The sequence below is a fragment of the Camarhynchus parvulus genome, chromosome 7 (assembly GCF_901933205.1).
Source record: "Camarhynchus parvulus chromosome 7, STF_HiC, whole genome shotgun sequence".
NCBI lineage: Eukaryota > Metazoa > Chordata > Aves > Passeriformes > Thraupidae > Camarhynchus > Camarhynchus parvulus.
Window position 1 is genome coordinate 27,291,052 of NC_044577.1, and position 20,787 is coordinate 27,311,838.

Below are 20,787 nucleotides of genomic sequence, written 5' to 3' on the forward strand. Positions count from 1 at the left end.
AAGACTGCGTGCGCACTCGGTGCCCTGGTCTGGTTGACAGGGCAGTGGTGGGTCGTAAGTTGGTCCCCATGATTCCGGAGATGTTTTCCAACCTGACTGATCCTATGACAAACTCAGCCTCAGACAAGGCTGTGCGAGACAGCGCTGCCGGCGCTCCGCTGCTCCCGCCCGGGCGGTGAGACACACCCACGCCCGGGAGCCTGGCCCGGGAGCGTGGCCGTCGCATGCCAGCCACGCAAGCGCGGCGTCCCCTTCGCACAGAGCGGCCCCGGGCCCGCCCCGCAGCCGCCGGGCAGCCGCCCAAGTTCCGCGGGCTGACAGCGGGGCCGGCCGGGGCCCCCGAGGCGGCGCCGCCCGGAGCGCCCTCAGGGCGGCCCCGCCCCGCAGCGGCGCGGCAGGAACGCGCGGGGGCGCTGCGGCGCGCGGGACGTGTCCGCTCCCACAATGCCCGGCGGGAGCCGCGCGCCGCCGCCCCGCTGCCCAGGTACGGCTCGCGCCCCCGCGCGGGGCCGGCGCCGTGATGGGCGCGGGCGGGGCGGGACCCGCGGCCGGAGCCGCCGCCCGGCCCTGCCCGCCCCGCCCGCGCCGCGGCCTCGCCTTCGCTCCCTTCCCCTCCCGCCTACCGCCGCTGCCGGCCCCAGGCCCGGCCGCGGAGCCTCAGGGCCGGCTGCGTTCGCGCCGCGGCCGCTGCAGCCGTCTCGGGGGGTGGTGGTGGTGGTGGCAGCGCCGCTGCCGCGGGCAGGGCGGGCGCGGGAGGCAGCCAGGGCTGCTCTGGGCCCTGGTACCAAGCGCCGCTCGCTAGCAGGAGCCCGCTGTGTGTAGGGGTCTCCGCCGCTGTCCAGGCTGCGCAGGAGGGTGTGTGAAGTTCTGTGTCCTGGGGCGGTGCGGATCCGCCTCAGTCAGTGACCACTGAGTCAGCGCTTCTGCTGCGGCTGCAGATGGTCCTGTCGGAGCTGCCACGTAAGTAGGTGCTAGGTGAAAGGGTCAAGCTCCCAAACTTTGGGATGCAACTGGTTCCGTTCCCTTAGTTTGTCAGAATTGTTTGGACGTTAGGAGGAATTTCTTCAGGAGGGGTGGTTTTTTATTGGATTGGGATCCCAGGGAGGTGATGGAGTCGCTGTGCCTGGAGCCACCTGTTAAGGAAAGACTGGACGTGGCACTTAGCGGTGGCTGGTGACATGGTGGTGTCCAGTCACAGCGTGGACTCGAAGATCTCAGAGGTCTTTTCCAATTTCATTGAATCTGTGAATCTTGATTCTGCCTCTGAAGTCTCTTTCCCTTTGGCTTTATGGAAAGGATTATATTGGCTGGTGATTTAGGATTATTCCCTTGTCTTATCATATCCGGTGATGTCAAAGTGGCTTTATTTGTTGTGTCCTTCTGTAGTGCTCCAGTTTGTAATGCGAGTTTCTGAAGCATGATGTAGAGTGAAAAAATGAAGCTCCTTCCTGTGTAATGCAGCTGTCACAACCCTCAGAAGTGGGGACAATAAATTGTCCAACAGTATTAGGTACACGTTTGAAGTAAGCACAGAAGTTTTATCTGTATTCTGTGTCAGACAGGAATGCAGCTTGCACACGCTTCCCAATTTTATGTTTTATGGAAAGTTTTTATGAGAGGCAGACATCCCAGCAAGAAATGCTGTGATTAAACTGGCTGGAGGTTATCAAGTGCAGGAGGATAGGCTTGCCATTACACTAGACCTGCTCAGAATTTTGAGAAAGCTAGAGTTTTTTTTAGGTGAAGTATCCTGAGCAAATCAAAGTCACAAGCCACTTTCAAACACTTGTTAAAAGTGTTACAAGACTGTGTCAGATAGGTTTAAAACAACTGTCAGATCACAAGGTAGATGATGATTTGTTACAAACAGCTGAATGTTCCAGTTTCTGTTTTCAGTATTTCTAGGACTTTTCTAGATGCTGTTTCAGGATCAAGTACCATCATAACACAGAAATAAACAACATGATAATTGAATATGGCTTCCAAAAAACAAGTACAGTGTAACAGGCTCTGGTTTCCATCACCTGAGGTTTCTCATTCCTGAGAGGAAATGAAACCAGGCACATGTGCTGATTCCTAGTTGTGAAACAGTGGATGCTGATGTCCATAAGGAATTGGACAGCTCTTGGGAAGGTGCAGTAGCAGAGGAATAGCCACCCTGCTGACTCTTACCTGTCTATGGCCAGCTTTCTCCATGCTCCTCTTTTCCATGAGTTCTCTCATTTGTGGGGAGGGCTGTGAAGGGGAAATCAACAACGATGGGGCAGAAGTAAGTACTAACAAAGGGAAAAAAGAATGGTGCAAGCATGGAGTGAGTGATGCTTCTGTGATGTACTGTCCCTATTGGTGTTTGTGTGGGGGTCAGAATCCCTCTCAGCAAAGGGCTGTGACTTGCTTTTAATCCCCCTGGTAGTTTTTCTGTGAACTTTTCCAGTTGCCTCTTAAATTCACATTTAGCATGGACAGCAGCAGCCTGTGACAAGGGGTTCCACTGGCTGGTGACATGTTTTGGACCCTCTGTGATACCTGTGAGCCAAACAGCTGCTGGTTGGATTTGGTATTCCACATTTCTGTCATGGAATGAGACATCAAACCCGATCTGTTCATTTCCTTGCACCTCTAAGAGATTCACCGACCATTTGTAGTGGAAGTGCAGTCTTTTGTCATCTTCAGGTGGTTGAGGGATACAGAATTTTTGGAGGAAAACATATGAAATTTGTAACGGTTTGGTGAATTACTTAATGCAGCTTTGAACAGATGTTTCAAAAACACATTTAGAGGTAACTCTGAAAGCATATTACTCTTTCTTCAATCTCTAAATATGTAAGTGCATGTCAAATTTACCACTTGGCTCCTTGTGTAAAGCTGTATTGTTTTGAGAGCTGGATAAGGTAGATTTAGTAAACTTTTTTCTTTGTTAATACATTTTCAGGTAAGGCTGAATGTTCTGTTACAGTATGTGTATTATACATCTCTTGACATGTGTATGATCTTCCAGCCAAAGTAGTTTTCTATTATTAGCTTTGGTTTTTAGATAGCTTTCTGATTCTGCTGTCAGGAGGCTGAGAAAAAAGTTCATATTTTCACTGGGTGGCTTTTTAAGATAATGGTAACCAAACCTAACTGGTGTTGAGATCTTCGGCTCAACACAATTTCTACCTTGCGTGATTTTGTAGTATATTAAGAGAATTGGCAGGTTCCAATAGCGGCTTGTCTTCTGTTTTCTCTGAAAAACAGAGCCTGTTTTTTTCTGAATATAAGTAGGAATCTCAAAGTTTTGTTCAAGATTTATGCAAATATTTATTTACATACAGAATAGACATAAAAGTTGAAAGAATACCTCTAAACATGTCTTTATCATTTACTTTGTCTGTCATCTGTGCGTTCATGCTGTTAGTGGTATTTATGTTTTTTGTTCTCAGTTGAAGAAGCAAAGCAACTATGATGAGATTGAACATTGAAAATCTTAATGCTTTGGAAATAGAGCGGTGGTTGTGCTGTGTTTCATTCCTGAAGTGCTCTGAGCAGAGATGATGATGGATTAATTGAATGTAGTGGATGAGGGGAATGATGGGGTTCAGAATCAAAGGTTGTGTAAACCTGAGTTGCTCCTGTACTGTGCAGATGAGTAGCATGTTTTCCCATTTTAAATGCCTCAAGTGATTAGACTTCCTGAACTTCACTTAAAGAACACAGAAACATTTTATTACCTCTATTATCCCAGTTTTCTTTTTCTGTGATTATCTTTTGAGTAACCTCCCTTGGCTATGTTCCGGCCTTTCCAATGTGTAAGGCCTCACAAAAAAGACCTGAAGTGCGTTGTTACCTAGTAAATGTATTTATTAACTTTTTTTGTTTGTTCTTATCTCATCAGATAGCTCAACATGAACTTTAACCATCGAGATAATTTACAAAGTGAACAGAATAATACCTTTTCTTCTGAGAGCTGGCTGCGGGATTCCGGGTTTCTCCTGCAGTGCAGTCCTATTCCCTGCCTTTTCCTGAAACAGGACATGGAGCTGCGTTCCTTTCTTCATGTTAGGTGCTAAGTAAGTTACTTGTTTCATCAGGGGAAATGCAGATCCATGAAATTACATTTTGTGCAAGTAAGTTAATGAAGGGGTATTTAAACTGTGCCATGGCATCACTGCTCTTGTTTATATTGATACAGCTCCCAAAAGTCCCTGTCAGGATCGAGTTCTGAGTGGTAGAGATGGTTATTGGCAGAGAACCATTGCAGTTTAAAGCTCCTCTGCAATTTTGTTATGCTCTTGAGCTGCTTGGTTCTCTCCTTGGTTAGCAGCATAGTTAAGAGAATGAGTCCATGTGCCTTCCATGTGAATTGTCCTTCTGGGAACACATGCATGAATATAGGGATAGGTAAAAGTTTCTAGAACTGTGGGTTTAGTTTCTTGAATACTTCATGCCAGCAGGCTGATCTAGAGGAAGTCCTGGAGTTGGGGTTGTTTTCTGGTTTTGTGTCCAGCTGATGGAAACACTTTGTTCAGGAGGGAATTCTGCAGTGAAGTGCTGAAATAACAAAGGCACCTGATAAAAGCCCCAAGGTGTTCAGCAGACTGCAGTCAACAGTTACAGCTTTGGGGAGAGTCTGATGTGCTGTACAAGTAAAATATGAGGGTATTAATTTGGAATTTATTCAGTTAATGTGATGGATCTCAGAGGAGTTTGAAGTTTGAATGCTGATGAAGCTGAATTTACTAAACTGAAAATGACAACACATTTTTAGTGCTTACGTTATGATATGCCTCTTTCTCTCTGAGGAGTAAATAACCTTGAAAAGCCTGAATACTGTTGATTATTCATTAAGTTTCCTGATGGATATATAATCTTTGGGGAGTGGGAAATAGAGAAGATGAGAGTTCAGGTAAAAATAGCTATTTCTTCTCTTTTGTGAAGAGGTAGTGTCTTTTTGGGGAAGACTTTGATTTCTGACTTGTGAGAATGCAGTCATTCAGCTGCTGAGGCTTGTAAAGCACCCTTAACGTCATAGTTTGAAAGGTGCTGTAAACATGTCAGTATCACACACAAAAGCATATTTCAGCTGTATCCAGAAATATGTTTCCTCTTGCAGTTTGTGACTGTATGGAACTTGAGTAGCATCATCTGAGGGAGGCAAAAATATTTTTTCATAGTGTCTGAAGTGATAGGTATAGTATATGGTAGGAGTCTGCAGAGCAGTGTTAAGAGCTGAGGAAGTGTTTGCTTTTGGCTTCATATAAATTCTAGCAGTTCGCCCACTTGGAGGAGAACAAATTTGTGTACTGATGCTTAGCAGATAACTAATCCTTTTAATACTTGTCTTGCTAAACTTTTAAATGTTTTGATTTAATATAAGGTTTGAAGAACTGTTTGTGGCTTGTATAGATTAGTAGGTCCTGTTCAATTAAAACTCTAGTCTGAATTACAGTTGAAAATCCTAACTGTGCCCCAGTCGAGGCCTGAACCCAGTGTACAGCTTGAGAAGTTTAATTCATCACAGTTGACTCTGTTGTCTGTACTTTTACCTTAATTCTGATTCCTCCTGATTTGTGTTTTGTTGCAGGCTGTCATTAACTCTGTTGGCAATGTCTATGATTTTATCTGCCTCTGTGGTCCGTGTGAGGGATGGACTCCCACTTTCTGCATCTACTGATTATGACCAGAGCGCGGGAATGCAAGAATGTAGAAAATATTTTAAAATGCTCTCAAAAAAACTTTCTCAGCTTCCTGATAGATGTACTCTGAAAACTGGACAGTATAATATAAAGTAAGGCATCTCATTTAAGTATTTGCAGCATCCTAGGTTGTGTCTCTCTGTAAGTGAAAAAGTTAATTATGCACATTAGAAATGCTTAATCAAACTGAGATTAATTCTTGGCACTATTTATATATCAGAAATTTAAAACCTGAGCAATTGTGGAAAGATTTGAACCTATTCAGATTTTCATGGAAGTTCCTTTATAATGGCACAAAGGCACAGAACAACATCATAGGAAGAGTGGCTTTACACTAAATGAAAGAGGAGGTTTGTATTAGATATTTAGAAGAAATTCTTTATTGTTTATAGTTCACTTGCACTTAAACTGACCTAAATTCTGATTCTAATTTAGATATTTTAAATGAGGTGAGTAGCTTCATCTTAACTCCTAGTTAACCATGTAGAAGTTACAGTAGTGAAACATGTACCACCTGAATGATCCTAGAAAGTGCTAAGACCACTCCATCTCCTATAGGTATATGTGAGTTTCCAGCATTTCTTGGATTAAAGCCCAGGATGGACTAAATTGTTTCAATCTTTTCTTTTTTTTTTACAGGCTAACTACAGTTGTCCTGTAAACTGATTAGCTTAAAACAAACTTTTAAGAATAAGCTATAAGGCTTAATCAGGGTAGATTTTATTGTTTTTGTCTTCGATTACTTTTAATACTGTAAGTTATCCAGCAAGATTTTTAAGAAATTTGAATGTTATCATGAAAATGGAAGCTCTAATGAATTGCCTAAAGACAACAAAATATGTATATTTCAAACTGTCCTTTTCTGATGCTCTGATTGTCCTTGCAACTATCTTTGGAGAATTATTAATTCTGCATTCTACAGAACGGTTTTATTTTTTCCAATGTTCTAGAAAGAGCTAACAGCCCTCCCCCGAATCTGAAGATAAGGTTTTGCATTTTTGAGCTGCACCAGATCCCATATTGTACATTTGAGAAAAGCGAAAAGCTGTTACGGGATGAACCTGCTGTGTTTCTGCATCCTAAAAGCTTTGATATTTTCTGTTTCACAAGTGTGTGCATATGTGTGCACACACATATAAATACCTACATACACGTTCGTGTAAAACAGCATCTCATATGATTGTGCAGTGTGGTGTTCAAGTAAAACATTGCCTAAAAGTAACTAAGTAACTTATTTTTCTTCTAGAATACTGTTGGGCTTTTCAGTAAACATTTATTCCTTTGCTACCCAGATAAGTTTTTGTTTTTTCTGGTTACAGAATATGAGCTCAGACTAGAAAAACACTTAATTCACTGAATTTAAATTGGAAATTTTGACTATGTTTTCTCAATTCTAGCTTTATAAGTTCTCTGGGAGTAAGCTATATGATGTTGTGCACTGAAAATTATCCCAATGTCCTGGCTTTCTGTTTCCTGGATGAGCTTCAGAAGGAGTTCATCACAACCTACAATATGATGAAGACGAATACTGCTATCAGACCATACTGTTTTATAGAGTTTGGTAAGGATCTGACTTTCTCCCCCTTCATTCTCATACTAAGACAAATGAGAATTTAAATAGATACAACTTAATGCACACAAGAAAATGTCCAAAGCAGTTTATAGCTCTGTTTCAGGTGGATTTAGAATCTGATTTAACTGCTGTTGGAGTCAATAAAGAAATACTTCTGGGAGCATTAAATTATGCTGCTAGAGTTTTATCCAAACTTACTTCTGTTCATTCCAGTAGGTTTTGGTTTAAGCCTTGTGTGAGCAACTCTGAAATTCATCTTCTGGTAGTAATACCAAGAGTTGTTTGACTTTATACCTGTTGAAATACTTAACCTGTGAAGTCATTGAGCTTCATAAATTTCTCAAGGAAAAGATTGCAGTTTCATGTGAGCTCTTAGCTGTGCTACGTCTTGTTCAGTATATGAAAGGGGGAAATTTTTACTTCTCTTATGATGTAGTGGCGCATTTAATCTTCAGACTCCAAATGCAACTCATCTCATATATACCAGATAACAGCTGTTACGAATTCCATTAATTTATGCTGCTTTAATACTATGTATTAGAAATTACTGTAATTAGATATTCTTATGAAACACATTAGAGCAAAGAGAACTGCAGTTCAGGAAACACGGGGGAAGATACTCCAGTTGGTTAATTCCTGTCTATAATTCAGTCAGTTAATGACAATTTCTGTATGACATTACTGTCCTCCTTGTGAACATTTCTATGAACACTTTTTTTCTTCCACAACATATTTTTTTCGTAAGGATATTTACTAAACTAACAGAAAAGCTAGAATAAGTGCAGTAAATCCATTGTATTAGAAACGCATTCAGTCTCATGCGATGAAAAGTCATTATTTTATTCAGTTATTACATAATTAGATTTTTAGAGCTTAAATTTTTTTAACTGCAGAATTAAATAACCCATGATGTATTAGGCACAAAACAGAAATAGCGTTAAAAATCCAAGATATATACAAATATTTCAAACAATGTATTTCAGTTTGTGAATTGAAAAGCTGCATGGTCTTGGATTATGTAATTAACAAAGTCCATAGAAAAATACCTTTTTTATTTTAAATTTTGCACAGATAATTTCATTCAGAGGACCAAACAGAGATACAACAACACACGTTCTTTGTCAACAAAGATGAATCTTGCTGATATGCAGACTGAAATCAAGCTGAGACCACCTTATCAAATTTCAGTGTCAGAACTTGGTTCAGCCAATGGCTTTTCTCATGTACCTGTGGGGGAGTATAAGGGTACTGGTAAGATATCTGCAGGTAAGTTCCAGACTTGTGTTGTTATATCCTTAAATGAGACAGATGCAGTAAAATTCAAATTTTTTTCTTTTTAAAAAAAGCTTTTTTTTCATGGTTCTAAAACATGAAGCTGATATGACTGTATGTGTATTTTAGCTCAGATGTCTGTTTTGTGTCTTGTTCCAAATGCTTACCTTCCCAAGGCACTCAGAGGAAGAAATGGCTCTGTCCATTAGAGTGCTTTATTGAAGGAAAAAAAACCCTGTTAATGAAGATGAGCACTTAGCAAGAAGATGATTTTTTTTTCTGACCTTTTAAGATTTCTGAGGAGTTTTGATATTTCTGCCCAGTAAGACTCAGTGTGTTGACATAAGCTGAGAGCAGTTCAGGAATTAGAGCAACTGGAGGGAGAAGCATCTCTTTAGGAAACCTTTGCAATGGTGAAAATCCAAAGAGCTGTGCTGGCTAAAAGATGCACTCTCTAAAATTAGTGCCTTATGTACAGCGTTAAGAATTGCAATTTGTATAAAACTGCCAAATTTATTTAAGTAGTCATTAATTTTTTTAAACTTTAATTTACTTCATGTAGGAGGTAAATATGGAATTGTGGGGTTGAGCTGGGTTAAAGGTTTGTGCTATTCAGTGAATCCTCTGAATGGGTTTGAGGCCCATCTTCAGATGTTTCCCAGCAGGACAGAAACAAAATGCCAAATCCTTGCGCTGATACATGCGCTCCACATGTGAAACTGACATCATCTGATTTCAGTCCTCCAAATTTAGTGAACCAAAATCATAAATAGAATGGAAGGAAGTGTTGATTTTAATTAGTTAATATATTTCCCTTTTTTTTTCAGAAGTAGTACTGTCTATAAGTTAGCCTGAGCAGGCACACACTGATGCTGTTCATTTTACAGTGTCAGGGTGCAATCATAAATCATAGAATTGCAATTGTTAATCTAAACACCTCCTACAATGTTGTAATAAATGTGATTTTGTGCAGTTTATGTATATGTATGTGTAAATAGGATCTCTTTGCCAGTATATTATCCTTATTATGTACTTACTCATGAGGATTACTCTAGAAGATTGAAAACTGCTTTCTATGGAAGATGAAAACCAAACAAAACCAGTAGGGTGCCCTGTTTGTACTCGGGGGCCCTGATTCTGAGAATTCCAAGTGCTATGAGACAGTGTAGAAATAGCTTACAATCTTTGTATTTGCAATTTAACAGTATTGGAGTTAGAGTCAGGAAAATTATTAAAGGAAAAGTGTGAAGGTGTTTAAATTGTTTTAGAGTAGAATTGTCTAAGCAGCACTGTACGTACCTTTGTCATCTTTTCACATGTGTGGGCTCTTTTTAATGGTATGTAATGCTGTGATGCCACTCTTTTGCCACTTTTGATTCCTATATTTTTGTTTACTCTTAATGTTCTCATGTAATCCTGCTTTGTGGAAAGGGTTATGGTGACAGAAGGGGAGCTGGTTAGCTCTGAAAATTGTCTAGAATTGAACTTCCTTCGGTTGGAAAGAGAAAAAGGAATAAGCATGAGAGAATTCAGCCTGTGTCAAAACTGGCTGTTTTTTAAAAGTTGTCCATGTAGTGGGAAATGTGATTTTTATCACTTTTTTGAATAAGAGTGTTGGAAGGTTATATAGACCTAAATTTAAAAACATAGGGACCATTTCCCTTTTAACTAAAAAAGAAGATTCAACAATAATTGGCAGGTGATTGTCTGTTTTTTTTACTCACCTCTCCACAACTTCTTACAGAAGAAATTCTGTTGTCCTCTTCTCTTTCCATGTCATTTTTCTTCTGTTTCTCTTTCAGTTGCTTTTAACTTTCTTCTTCCTCTGAATTCCACAGATCTCTGTTCAGTTATCCACTTCCTTCCTTGAGTTGCTGTAGAAACTCACCATCAAAGGGCTGTACATTTTGAGAAGCTGGCACTTTGCTACTTCTTCAGCTCTTCACATTTTAGATGCTATTGAATAACAGTGTCTTTTTTAGAAAGTCTGCTAATGGTTTTGTAGTTCTTTACATTCATCACTTCTCTCCACCCTTGAAAAGAACTTTCTCTGGATGTTTGCTGCCCACTCAGTTGGCTGGACTTCCAAGTTTCTCCTTTGCTCTAAGGACAGAGCAAAAAGATTCTCACAAAAAGATGTTTTGCCTGGTGGAATTTCCTGAATATGCTGTACTGTTAAAAAATAGGACTTTCTGGAGTGAGCTGTGTTAAATGAAGTTGGAGGGCATCCAGAGGTGGGAAGTTAGGTGGATGCAAATCCTGTTTTGTTGTGCAGAATGGCAGAGTTGGAGGCATTAGCTTGGGCCGTGGGGGAAGCAGTGGCTCTCGCTTGCTCCCACTGGAACTGGGTGTGTAGCCAGGGTGAGGATCCAGGCCTGCTGTGCTGGCAGTGCTTGCAGTAGCAGCATTCTCCCTCTGAGAGTTGTGCAGTGCAGTGAGGAACAGGGTAATTCTGCATGTGGGAAGCACAAAGTGTGCGGATTATGGATAGAATCTTCCTGCAAAGGTACATGTAGGTGTTGGCAGGCATTAGAAATAAGGTCACAGCATGCTGATGTGTGATGTTTCAGGTTAGGATAAAATTACTGTTTTCTGAGCTTTTTTTAGTGAAGAAACAGTTGTCAGATCAAAGTTATTTTTTGCTTGATGGTATACTCCATGCTTTTGTTTGTTCGTTTTTTTTTACATTTTAGTTTTAAATAAACTTTCTTACAAGGAATGTAGTTTCTCATGCCATGTAAATGACCTGAATTTTTATGTAAATATCAACATTAAATTCAGAATTTGTGCTTTATTTGAACTGAGAATTTTTTATATGGCCCTTAATCATATTTCTAAGATTGATGGTTGTACCAATTTGAAGTCAGTTGCCCTTTACCCTGCCTTCTCTGACATTCCTTCCATTCTTTGGTTTTACCTTCATCTTTTTGTGTATAAATGAGTCTTGTTGCTTTGATAGTAACACTAAAATTTGTTACACTCTGGAGAGTTTAATGACATTATTAATGGTACATAATGTCCTTTATATTTTTTTTCATATTTTAACAAGAGAGAAGTTACTATTTTATGAACCTTCATAGACTTTGTTGATTTAGCTGACCAGACTCTTTACTTTTCCCCCATGGTTCTCAAAGAGGTGATTTTAAGTTACCCAATACATGGGGAAAAGGAGATTCTCTGGAGACCTGCAAGTGGAGAGCAGTGAACTAATTTTATCCACCAGTTAATGGAATGGAATTGCTATTGGCTAAAAACAATCATATACACCCTCAGCTTTTTCCACTCTCTAGATGAGATGGTTTAAAAAACCCAAAACAAAACAACCAGTTGGGAGTCATTGAAAAAGAGTGGTTTGATATGCAAATAGCACATCTAGCATATCTAACCTTAACTGAGTGATTGCTGGGAGTAATGTGCCTTACAGTCAGAAAAGCAGTGAGCTCTCACAGTTAAACATGGGTTATACTTTTGTTTAGAAAAACACCCCAACTGATTATACACTATTAAATTCAGCACAAATTAATTAACTGAACTCATCCTGTCTATTTTTGTTTTATTGTACACTCTTAATTAGACAGCCCTGCCTGCTTATCAATGTGAAATAGCTTTTGTTGGGGCTTTTTTGGGTTCTGTAACTTCATAAACTGTTTGAAAAACCTTTTTCCTGGGTCTGTGCAATACGAACAACTGGGATTGACACCCCCTCTCTATTAATGTTACAGTTGATTAACCTCATTGTTCACATCTTCACACTTGGTTGATTTGAACAGAATGATTGGAGTACAGCTCAGTAGTCTCATTGTTATCCCAGTGTTGCCCAGACTGTTAAGAGTTTTGCATTGTTTTTTCACATTTGCTTTCTGTTATTCATTATGGAAAGGGACAGTAATGAGGAACACGCATAACTGTTACATACTTGTGACCCTAGATAAGCTTGAAAGAGTGGGTGTGCATGGAAAGAGAGTGTTTTAATTTTAATGTGTTTACTTGTAAGATGCTAAGCACAATCTGGAAGGTCCATATGAGATTGTGGTACAGATGCCAGCTGAGTTTCAGAGCTGTCCCTTCATGTGTGTCTTTGGTAGCACACACTGTGTTTTTAAGGAAGGGGACTGTGATAGCTTTGCCTCAGTGTTCTGTTCAGCAAACAAGCTAAATCAGTCTCAGTATCTCACTAATGCATTGGTGTTAAAGAGGAGTGAAGGTTGTGAGAGAAGCTCTTAAGTACATGACTTATTAGCTGGTTACTGATTATGGGCAGATTTCAGTAGCAAGTGCATCTTTTACTTTTGATTTTCTGGCATGTTTGAGCAGCCATGACTAACATACTGAATAAATGGAATCTATTGAGATAAAGACTAAATATAACAAGACAATTACATATGTGAACTGGAGGAAAGTTTACTTTTTGCTAAACGTTGTGCTGAAACATTTACCATGTTTTGTCTTTGTAGAAAACAGAAATGACATTTTGTGGTTTGCTTCAGTGTTTACTCGAGCTAGAAACCACTGACAAATGAGATTATTATTTTATTGAATTTCTGAAGGCATTGCTTTGACCTTTGGTATCTTCTTTTGATCTGCTTTGCAGCTCCTCATCAACGTCTGGAACCTGTGACTCTGCCAGGGATTGTCTCATTTGTGCTTAGTCTGTTATGTGGAGCTTTGAATTTAATCCGTGGCTTCCATGCCATAGAAAGCCTTCTCCAGGTATTGCACATGTTTATGAATTCAAAAGTTATGCATCATAGCAACCACAATTTTTGTTTTAGAAGATTCTACATGATCTTAGTTGTGCCAGTTTTATTTCAAAAGTATTGTTTGTGAGGTCAGGCCTCTGTTACAAAACCTGTATTGTTTGTGATCTGTGCATCCTCCTCGAGTGTGCTGCCTCATTCATCGAGGCTGTGAGTTCCAACAGCAGTGGCAGGTGGGTGGCCAGCTCCTTCCCTGGTACCTTGGGAGCAGTGAGGATGTGAACATAATGTTCTGTTTGCTAAATTTATGCCAGGGTATGAGGTGTTTAATTTCTATAGATGCTATTTAAAAACCCTTGAGTGAACAGCTTTGAAAATCTGGGCAGTTTTTTTGAAAAGTCCACAGAGTGGGAATCTTTAAACAGGTTTTGTAAAGTCATTTCTTAGAGAACCTTTGTAGTTTTTTTGTTTGTATTTAATAAACCTTATTTCTCTTTGTGTATTGAAAGAATCAGTGTCAGAAAATTGTCAAGTAATTTCTTCTAAACTCCCCTCACCAAACAACCTCCCCCCAAACCATTTTTTTTCTGTAGAATGTCTACTATGACCCTCCCTGTAGCCTTTCAGTTTCTTTCTATTCCATTTCTTATGCTGGTTGTATTCCCACGAGTGCTACAGTGTCACTAATAATGGTTTATACTTTCAAGCAATTCAGGTGAATATGCTGCTTGTACTTGGCAGGCATGCACAGAAAGTTCATATGTGCTGCCACAAAAAAAAACCCTAAGACTTCGTTACAATTTAATGGCTATTATTGTGGTGATAGATATAGAAACTAAAAACCCCATGGAACTTTTCTGAGAGAAAATGGTAATCCTCTTACTTGGCTGGTAGAGAGTCTTTTTATTTAAACATATCTGCACTTCATAGAGTCATTTGGGTTGGAAAAGACCTGAGTCCAACCATAACTCAGCACTGCCAAGTTCACTGAACTATGTTCCAAAGTGCCACATCTACAAGGCTTTAAAATTCCTTCAGGGGTGATGACTCAACCACTTCCCTGGGCAGCTTGAGAACCCTTTCAGTGAAGAAATTTTTCCCCTGATGCAACACGAGGCCATTTCCTCTCATCTCGCCCATTGTTACCTGGGAGAAGAGCCCAGCCCCCACCTTGCTACAATTTTGTTTCAGGTATTTGCAGAGAGCAGTAAGTTCTCTCCCAAGCCTCCTTGTCTCCAGGCTAAACAGTCCCAGTTTCCTCAGCTGCTCCTTGTAAGTCTTGGTCTCTAGCCCTTTCAGTAGCTAACTGCAATATTTTTGACACCTATTGGATTTTTTTAGGGAAATAAGGTAAAGAAAAATATCTGTATTCCAGTTATCTTACATAGTATTGATATATGTAAAGATTGAATGAACAGTACTGTTGAGTCTCAGCATTTTGTGAAGACTAGTTGATAGATGAACAAGATTAATGAAAATGTTCCATGCTAGGTCCTTGTTTCTAAGTTGTCTTTGGTTTTTCTTCTAAAGAAAGACCAAGTGAACCTGCATCTCTACTTTATCCCTAATTAGGTTTTTCTGTGTTATGCACAGTTCTCTCAGTTTATAAATAGGAATGATTTTAAGATATGCTATAGTACAAATACAAATAGTACTGAACAGATTTGTCAGTTAGTGTGATGTTGCTAAAACTTACTTTGTTACCTTTCTGCAGCTGATTTTTTAAAAAAAGAACACAAATGTTAGATTAATCTGTTTAAGTGATGACAGGACATCCAGGTAATTTTATTCTCTATGTTATGGCATCTGGAGGTAATAGATTGCAGTACAGATGGAAGATAATTTTCATTTCTGACAAATGAGGCACACTAAAAATCCATTAAAATTTCTCTTGGTTTACTTTATTATGGAAAAATCCACAAGGTTTAGGGAGAAATAATCCAAAACACAATTAATGGAACGTGTTCTGAGAAGTCATTCAAAAGCGGGTCTCTGAATTACTGTTTGCTTTATAATCAGTGGTTTTATTTGGGTGTTAATAAAATTCTGTTACAATCTGTAGCTGTTCTCCACCAAATGTGCAGTGGCACTGGGACAAAGACACACTGGGTAGAAGTTACTGCATTGTGGATGTAACTTTTGTGTGCAGACATGCAAAGTTTTTCCTGGTCAGCACAGGACATGGGAATGCTTCACACTGAACATAACTCTCAGCAGACACAAGTTGTCCTTGTGCATGGACTACCATCCTCTCAAGTGATACTTGCTCTCAAGGACAAACATTTGCATGTGTGCCCGTTGTTTTCCTAGGAAAGTTTTTGGTGGTTGCAGATGTTTGCTAGAAATGCAGTTAGGCATTGAGCATGGAAATTTACTCTGCTCAGCTCTGTAGGAACTGTAACAACCTGTTTGAATAAGTTAAAGGTTTGTTTTGTTTTCAAAACACATAGTAGAAAAATCTGTCTCTTCAAGTAAATTTTTCCATCTTTCCTTCAAGAGAACCTTATTTTCCAAGTTGCTCTGATAAATTCCTGTGCTGCTGCTAGCTGTCACTGCATGAGCACAGAGCTGCCTTCGTTATTCTCTGTGCAGAGTTTTACCCCACCCTAGTGGCCAGTCTGGGTCCTTTCCTGTTACCTCGTTTCCATTTTGTGAAGCTTTAGAAAGGCACAAATCTATGAAGTTGCTATTAAAGGTAGTAACCAGTGTATAGACTTCAATTTTCAAAGGCATCTGGAGAGGGTAAATATCCAGTTTTAGAGCTGGACATCTTTAAAGCTTTTGAAGATCTTGGCTAGAGTTGTTTGTTGTGAATAAACATTTTGGTCAGACTCCAAGACATGATTTTTTTGCAGACATGTAAGTAAACACTGATTAGTCCTAACTGTCAGTTTAGTGTTAAATCCCTGTGTGAAACTGTTTTAACATGCAATAATTCATAACTTTTATACTGTAAATGGCTGGTATTTCATTTGTTTTATTGTAAAACATGTTTTTTTGTGTTATTCTTGCAGAATGAAGGTGAAGACTTCAGCTATGTTATTGCATTTTTTCTTGGAACCGCAGCCTGTTTGTACCAGGTGTGTTTTTCTGTTTGCATAGTTCACTAGAGTTTAAAAACATTACCAGTCATGCATAAGTGTCATCATGTTTTCTTAAATGTCACAGGTACTTGAATAGGGTGATTACAAAAAATATTTTCTGCTCTGGTTTTTTTTCATTAATCATAAACTATCATGTAGTAGTAGATTGATACAAAAGATACAAAGAGCTTCTGTTTGCTGGCATTTTTTCTCCAGCTGGATGATTGACATTTAATTAAGACAATTATCTCTAAAGTCACAAGTAGTGGGGGTTATATTATTTTTTTGATAATTCTGCACCCCAGAATTTTCCTCACTCTGTACTTTAATGTGCATCTCTTTCCTTTTCAAAGCTTGTGGCTGCTTTTCACTGTTTTCCTGCCTGACACTTCTTGCTTTTCTTCTCTGTCACTTTTCCATTTCTACATCTGAATTTGACTTTCCTTTATTATTTATAGCAAAGTGCCCACTGGCATCTGTCATTCAGTGACACTGCTGTTCCATTAACCTATGTCTGTGTCTCTCTTGCTCAGTTGCAATTATTATAATTACTTTGGCTTTTAATCTTAGACTTGTGGAGTATCCAATTTTTACTTGTTTCTGTGGGCCAGTGTTTAGTACTGTGTCAGACAGTAATATAAGAAAATGCCTTTCTGTCAGTCTTTCTTTTGTCTTGGTTATCTGTAATCTTCATTCTCTACAATTTATTTCTAGCAAAATGTCCCAATGCGACTTGTGTTCTCCAACACTTGTTGACTTTCCATTAACTTCTGCCTTAAATAATTTAGATTGGTGTTAATTTTCCATGCCAACAGTCTGTTCCATGTCAGATAAGGTGGAGCTTCTCCATTCTTTTTTTGTATAAAAATACAGTTTTCCCCTTCTCTCCCAAACTGGAAACCTTATTCTTTATATAGCATTCATGTCTGTCCATTGAGACATCTTTCCTGCACTGTTTGCCTCTAGGAACAGAGCTGTCTGGAAGAAAGAATCCATGTCACTTGGAATGTAGGCTTTTTATTAATATTCAAAAGGCATCTGTTGAAACTCTGTCTCCCACTCTCTGGTATCATTCCTGTAATATGTGATGGGTCAGTTTTCAGAATTGAGGGATGTTGGTTCTCTGGCATGTTCTGATGTTCTTTGGCTGCAGTTAAGAGCTCAGGACAAAAATTCCCTGTGTTGTATGACAGCCCATTTCACTGTCATTCACCCACCAGGTGTCCATCATGCTGTATTGTCTTGTTCAGGTAATTACAACACAGCAGTGTGTCTCTAGTTCCCAAGAAATGTTTATAACCCTGCAGGCAAAAGAACAGGCCCTACATGGAATAGGATGTTCTAGACTCACTGACATGTCTCGTGTTGCTTCATAGTTTCTAGTCTTTTATAAAGGAGGAAAAGTAACAACTGCCTCGGTTGCACCGGAAGTGCAAAGTATCAGAAGCTGAGCCTTCAGTCATCTCTTAACATTCATTAAAAAAAAAAATCAAAATCAAAAATCAAAATCTTCTCTGAAGTAGCACAGAGGAGCCTTCTCCATAAAAGCATGCTCAGTATAACACTTGCATGAAAACACTTCCCTTTAGTAGTAGAAAAACAACCCTCAGGAGTTTCATAACAGTACTTGTTATAGTAAGCTGTTAAACCTGCATTGTTTTGACCTTTTGATTGTTTTTGGGCATTTTCATCTGTTCTCTAAGGTACACTTCCAGTAGTTCAGAGCTAGACCAATGAAAGATCCACTTCAGAATTCATTTAAAACAGTTCTTCAGTAAAATTCAGTCATTGGACATCATGTTATAGTAACATTTTTTAACTACTGTTTAAAAGCCTTTATTAATCATTTTGATGAAGCATATCCTGACTCTTATTTTAATCTTGGAAGCAGTCACACTTGTCCATACATTGTCAGTGGGAGTGACAACACTAGGAAATTATCTGAATTCTTATTGCTGAGATACCAGTACCAACTAATTGCTCTTTTAGATATGATTTGTGAAGTTGTCAGCACAAGCAGGTTGCATTTACTCTGTTTAAAATAGCCAGGCAGGTTCAGAACTTCTGTCTAGATTTTGAAACATGCAGGTTATTAATCTCTAGTTTTACTTTGCTTTGGAGGAAGAACATAAAAGATCTTACTGATAATGCCAGTCCTCACCTCTCTGACAATATTTGGATGCCCAGACACTACAAGTATCTGTGCTGCTCTCAGCCGCACTTGCAGTAGAAATGCATGCTTTATAACAAAGTGGTAGATTTCAAATAGAATATAAAGTAACTTCAATAAATTGTATTGTTCAGTTGCCCTATTTAAGGAACATGAAAAATGAAAAGAAAATTAAGTGGAGTTTTTTTGACTGATAAAACATGGCAAATGCCCAGGAAGAACAGAAATGGCACTTAGATAATCTGATGATAGATGCTGTTAAATCTGTGTGACCACAGTTATAAATCCACTGGGAACAGATTTGGAATAGAAAATAAGCATAAATACTATTGTTATCTACTGTGAAGCTCAGATCTGAATCCAGGGAAGGAGCAAAGGAATTTTTTGATTTTGTAGCAGTTAAGGGAGTAGTTCAAACAATGGAAGAAATAAAAATAATGTCTTGGAAAAAGCTTTGTCCTTTTAGAGATGAAAACTGAGACAAAAGACTTGAGCAGATTTCCAGTTACAGTAGGAAGAGGGCTGAGTAGGGAACTGTGGGCAGTCCTGACAGACTGTGTTACACCACAGTGTGCAAAACACTGCCTAAAATTACAGGAGAGTAGCTGTGTCTCTCTCCAAATGTGATCAGTCCTGCAGCAGCTGAAGCAGGGCAGTGTGTGTGAGCCTCTGCATCTGACAGGAGAGTCTCAGCATCACCCCTGGCAGGACACTGGGAGCTGTCTGGGGGATTGCCTTGTGCTGGGCTCTGGGGCCCTGGTATTGTACCTGTCCTTCCCATTGCTTTCCTTTCCTTCTCTAGTTCCTTCTGCACTGCTTGAGTAGAGCAGAGTTTATATTGACCAGAGATTGCCAGGAACATCCACTGTCTTTAGTCATGGGCCACTCATTTCAGGCTGTAATTAGTTATTATGAATGAATTGTTCTCAGGGTTTAATGCAAGGCAAATGTAACCTTGTATTGATATCAGGTACTCTTCATCCTTCTGTAACTGCTGAATTGATACTGTTCTTCCATGTGTGATTCAGACTTTTCCTTGGTTTGGGCTGTAATTTTTCAGTGACCTGACAGTTTCTCTTCAGTAGAAGTTATTTTCCATGAGGTAACCTGCTTTCTTTTCTGTCTCCTGGCAGTGTTACCTGTTTGTGTACTACACAGGCTGGAGGAATGCCAAGTCCTTCCTGACGTTTGGCTTGATCTGCCTGTGTAACATGTACCTGTACGAACTGCGCAACCTGTGGCAGCTCTTCTTCCACGTCACTGTGGGAGCCTTTTCTACCCTGCAGATCCGGCTGCGGCAGCCCCAGGGAAAGTCCCCTGATTACAACGTCTGACAAGTCCTGGAACACTGAGACCAAGTCTTGTTCCACTAGTTACTCTCAGGAATGTAAAGCTGTTCTCCAAAAGAAGAAGCTGTCTGAATGGGGCTTTTTTTTTTTCTTTTTTTTTTAATAAGTCAATGTAAGATGCCTGTGGACATTCTACACTTGGTGGTTGAACCTTTTTTAAATTATTTTTTTATTTTCTTGAAAAGGACACAAAAGAATATGGGACTAGAGGAGGAAAGTAAAGTATGTCCATGCAGTGAAATGTATGTAGAATATGAACTGGTGGCATAAAAAAGGCTTCATTCATACATTCATGGAGATAATCTGATGTGGAATTATCTGATGGTATTTCATGATCACATTATCTGATGGTAGTGTGGAAGCACATTTGTACATTAATGGAGGAATGTGTAGAGTATGTTCTGCATATTGTACAAGCTTTTCACTTCCAAGGTCAGTTTTGCCTTTGTGAGGCAGTAGGGAATAGGCTAAATAAATAATAATAATGCTATTGCATATTAGCAAACTAGATGTGGCATATGTAAGATACTAAATTTTGGAATGTTTTATTTCACATTGACATATATGTGAATGTTTTCTTAATTAAAATGTAACCTGGAAACTCAGTTTCTAGGGATCGGCTTCACCCGTGGTGCTTTGTCTTGTGCTGTAAGTTCTTTATTGTGTTTTCATTTATTATTTTCTTTTAATTGTTCTTTGAAATTGATTTATGTAGATAGGGTTCATTTTTTGTAATTATTCAAAAATTCTGCCACTCACCAGGATTCTTGCACACTTCATGTGTTTGGACTCTGGAAGGGTTGAAAGAGAACAGATTGGTGAGTAAATAGAGTGACTTGTACTTGTTGGAATACTGTTCTTTTTATACATGCTTCCTTACTTTCAGAAATGGATGAGTAATTAGCTCAAACCTGAGACAGACGACAGGAAAATAATAAATCAGTCTGCTTAGCTTAAACAAGAAATAC

The 20,787-nt window shown here is 39.4% G+C and overlaps 1 protein-coding gene across 2 annotated transcripts; it reads left to right on the plus strand.

Annotated features, from left to right (window-relative positions):
• The first annotated feature begins 399 nt into the window (after positions 1-399).
• Positions 400-20,784, plus strand: SEC22A (SEC22 homolog A, vesicle trafficking protein). Of its 2 annotated transcripts, none has more exons than XM_030952568.1 (8): positions 400-484; positions 3,875-4,049; positions 5,564-5,767; positions 7,073-7,236; positions 8,320-8,514; positions 13,112-13,230; positions 16,232-16,297; positions 19,604-20,784. In XM_030952568.1, the coding sequence occupies exons 2-8, from the start codon at positions 4,036-4,038 to the stop codon at positions 19,802-19,804; spliced, it is 963 nt and encodes a 320-aa protein (XP_030808428.1). In that variant the 5' UTR covers positions 400-484; positions 3,875-4,035; the 3' UTR covers positions 19,805-20,784. The 2 variants fall into 2 exon arrangements, with proteins under 2 accessions (XP_030808428.1, XP_030808429.1); XM_030952569.1 differs by lacking the exon at positions 400-484 and adding an exon at positions 693-960.
• The last annotated feature ends 3 nt before the right edge of the window (positions 20,785-20,787 follow it).

Excerpts from the sequence above, each read along its gene's own strand:
- SEC22A (XM_030952568.1), top strand. Across the intron at positions 5,768-7,072 it reads ACTGGACAGTATAATATAAA|CTTTATAAGTTCTCTGGGAG; the intron begins GTAAGGCATCTC and ends TCTCAATTCTAG. Across the intron at positions 7,237-8,319 it reads ATACTGTTTTATAGAGTTTG|ATAATTTCATTCAGAGGACC; the intron begins GTAAGGATCTGA and ends AATTTTGCACAG.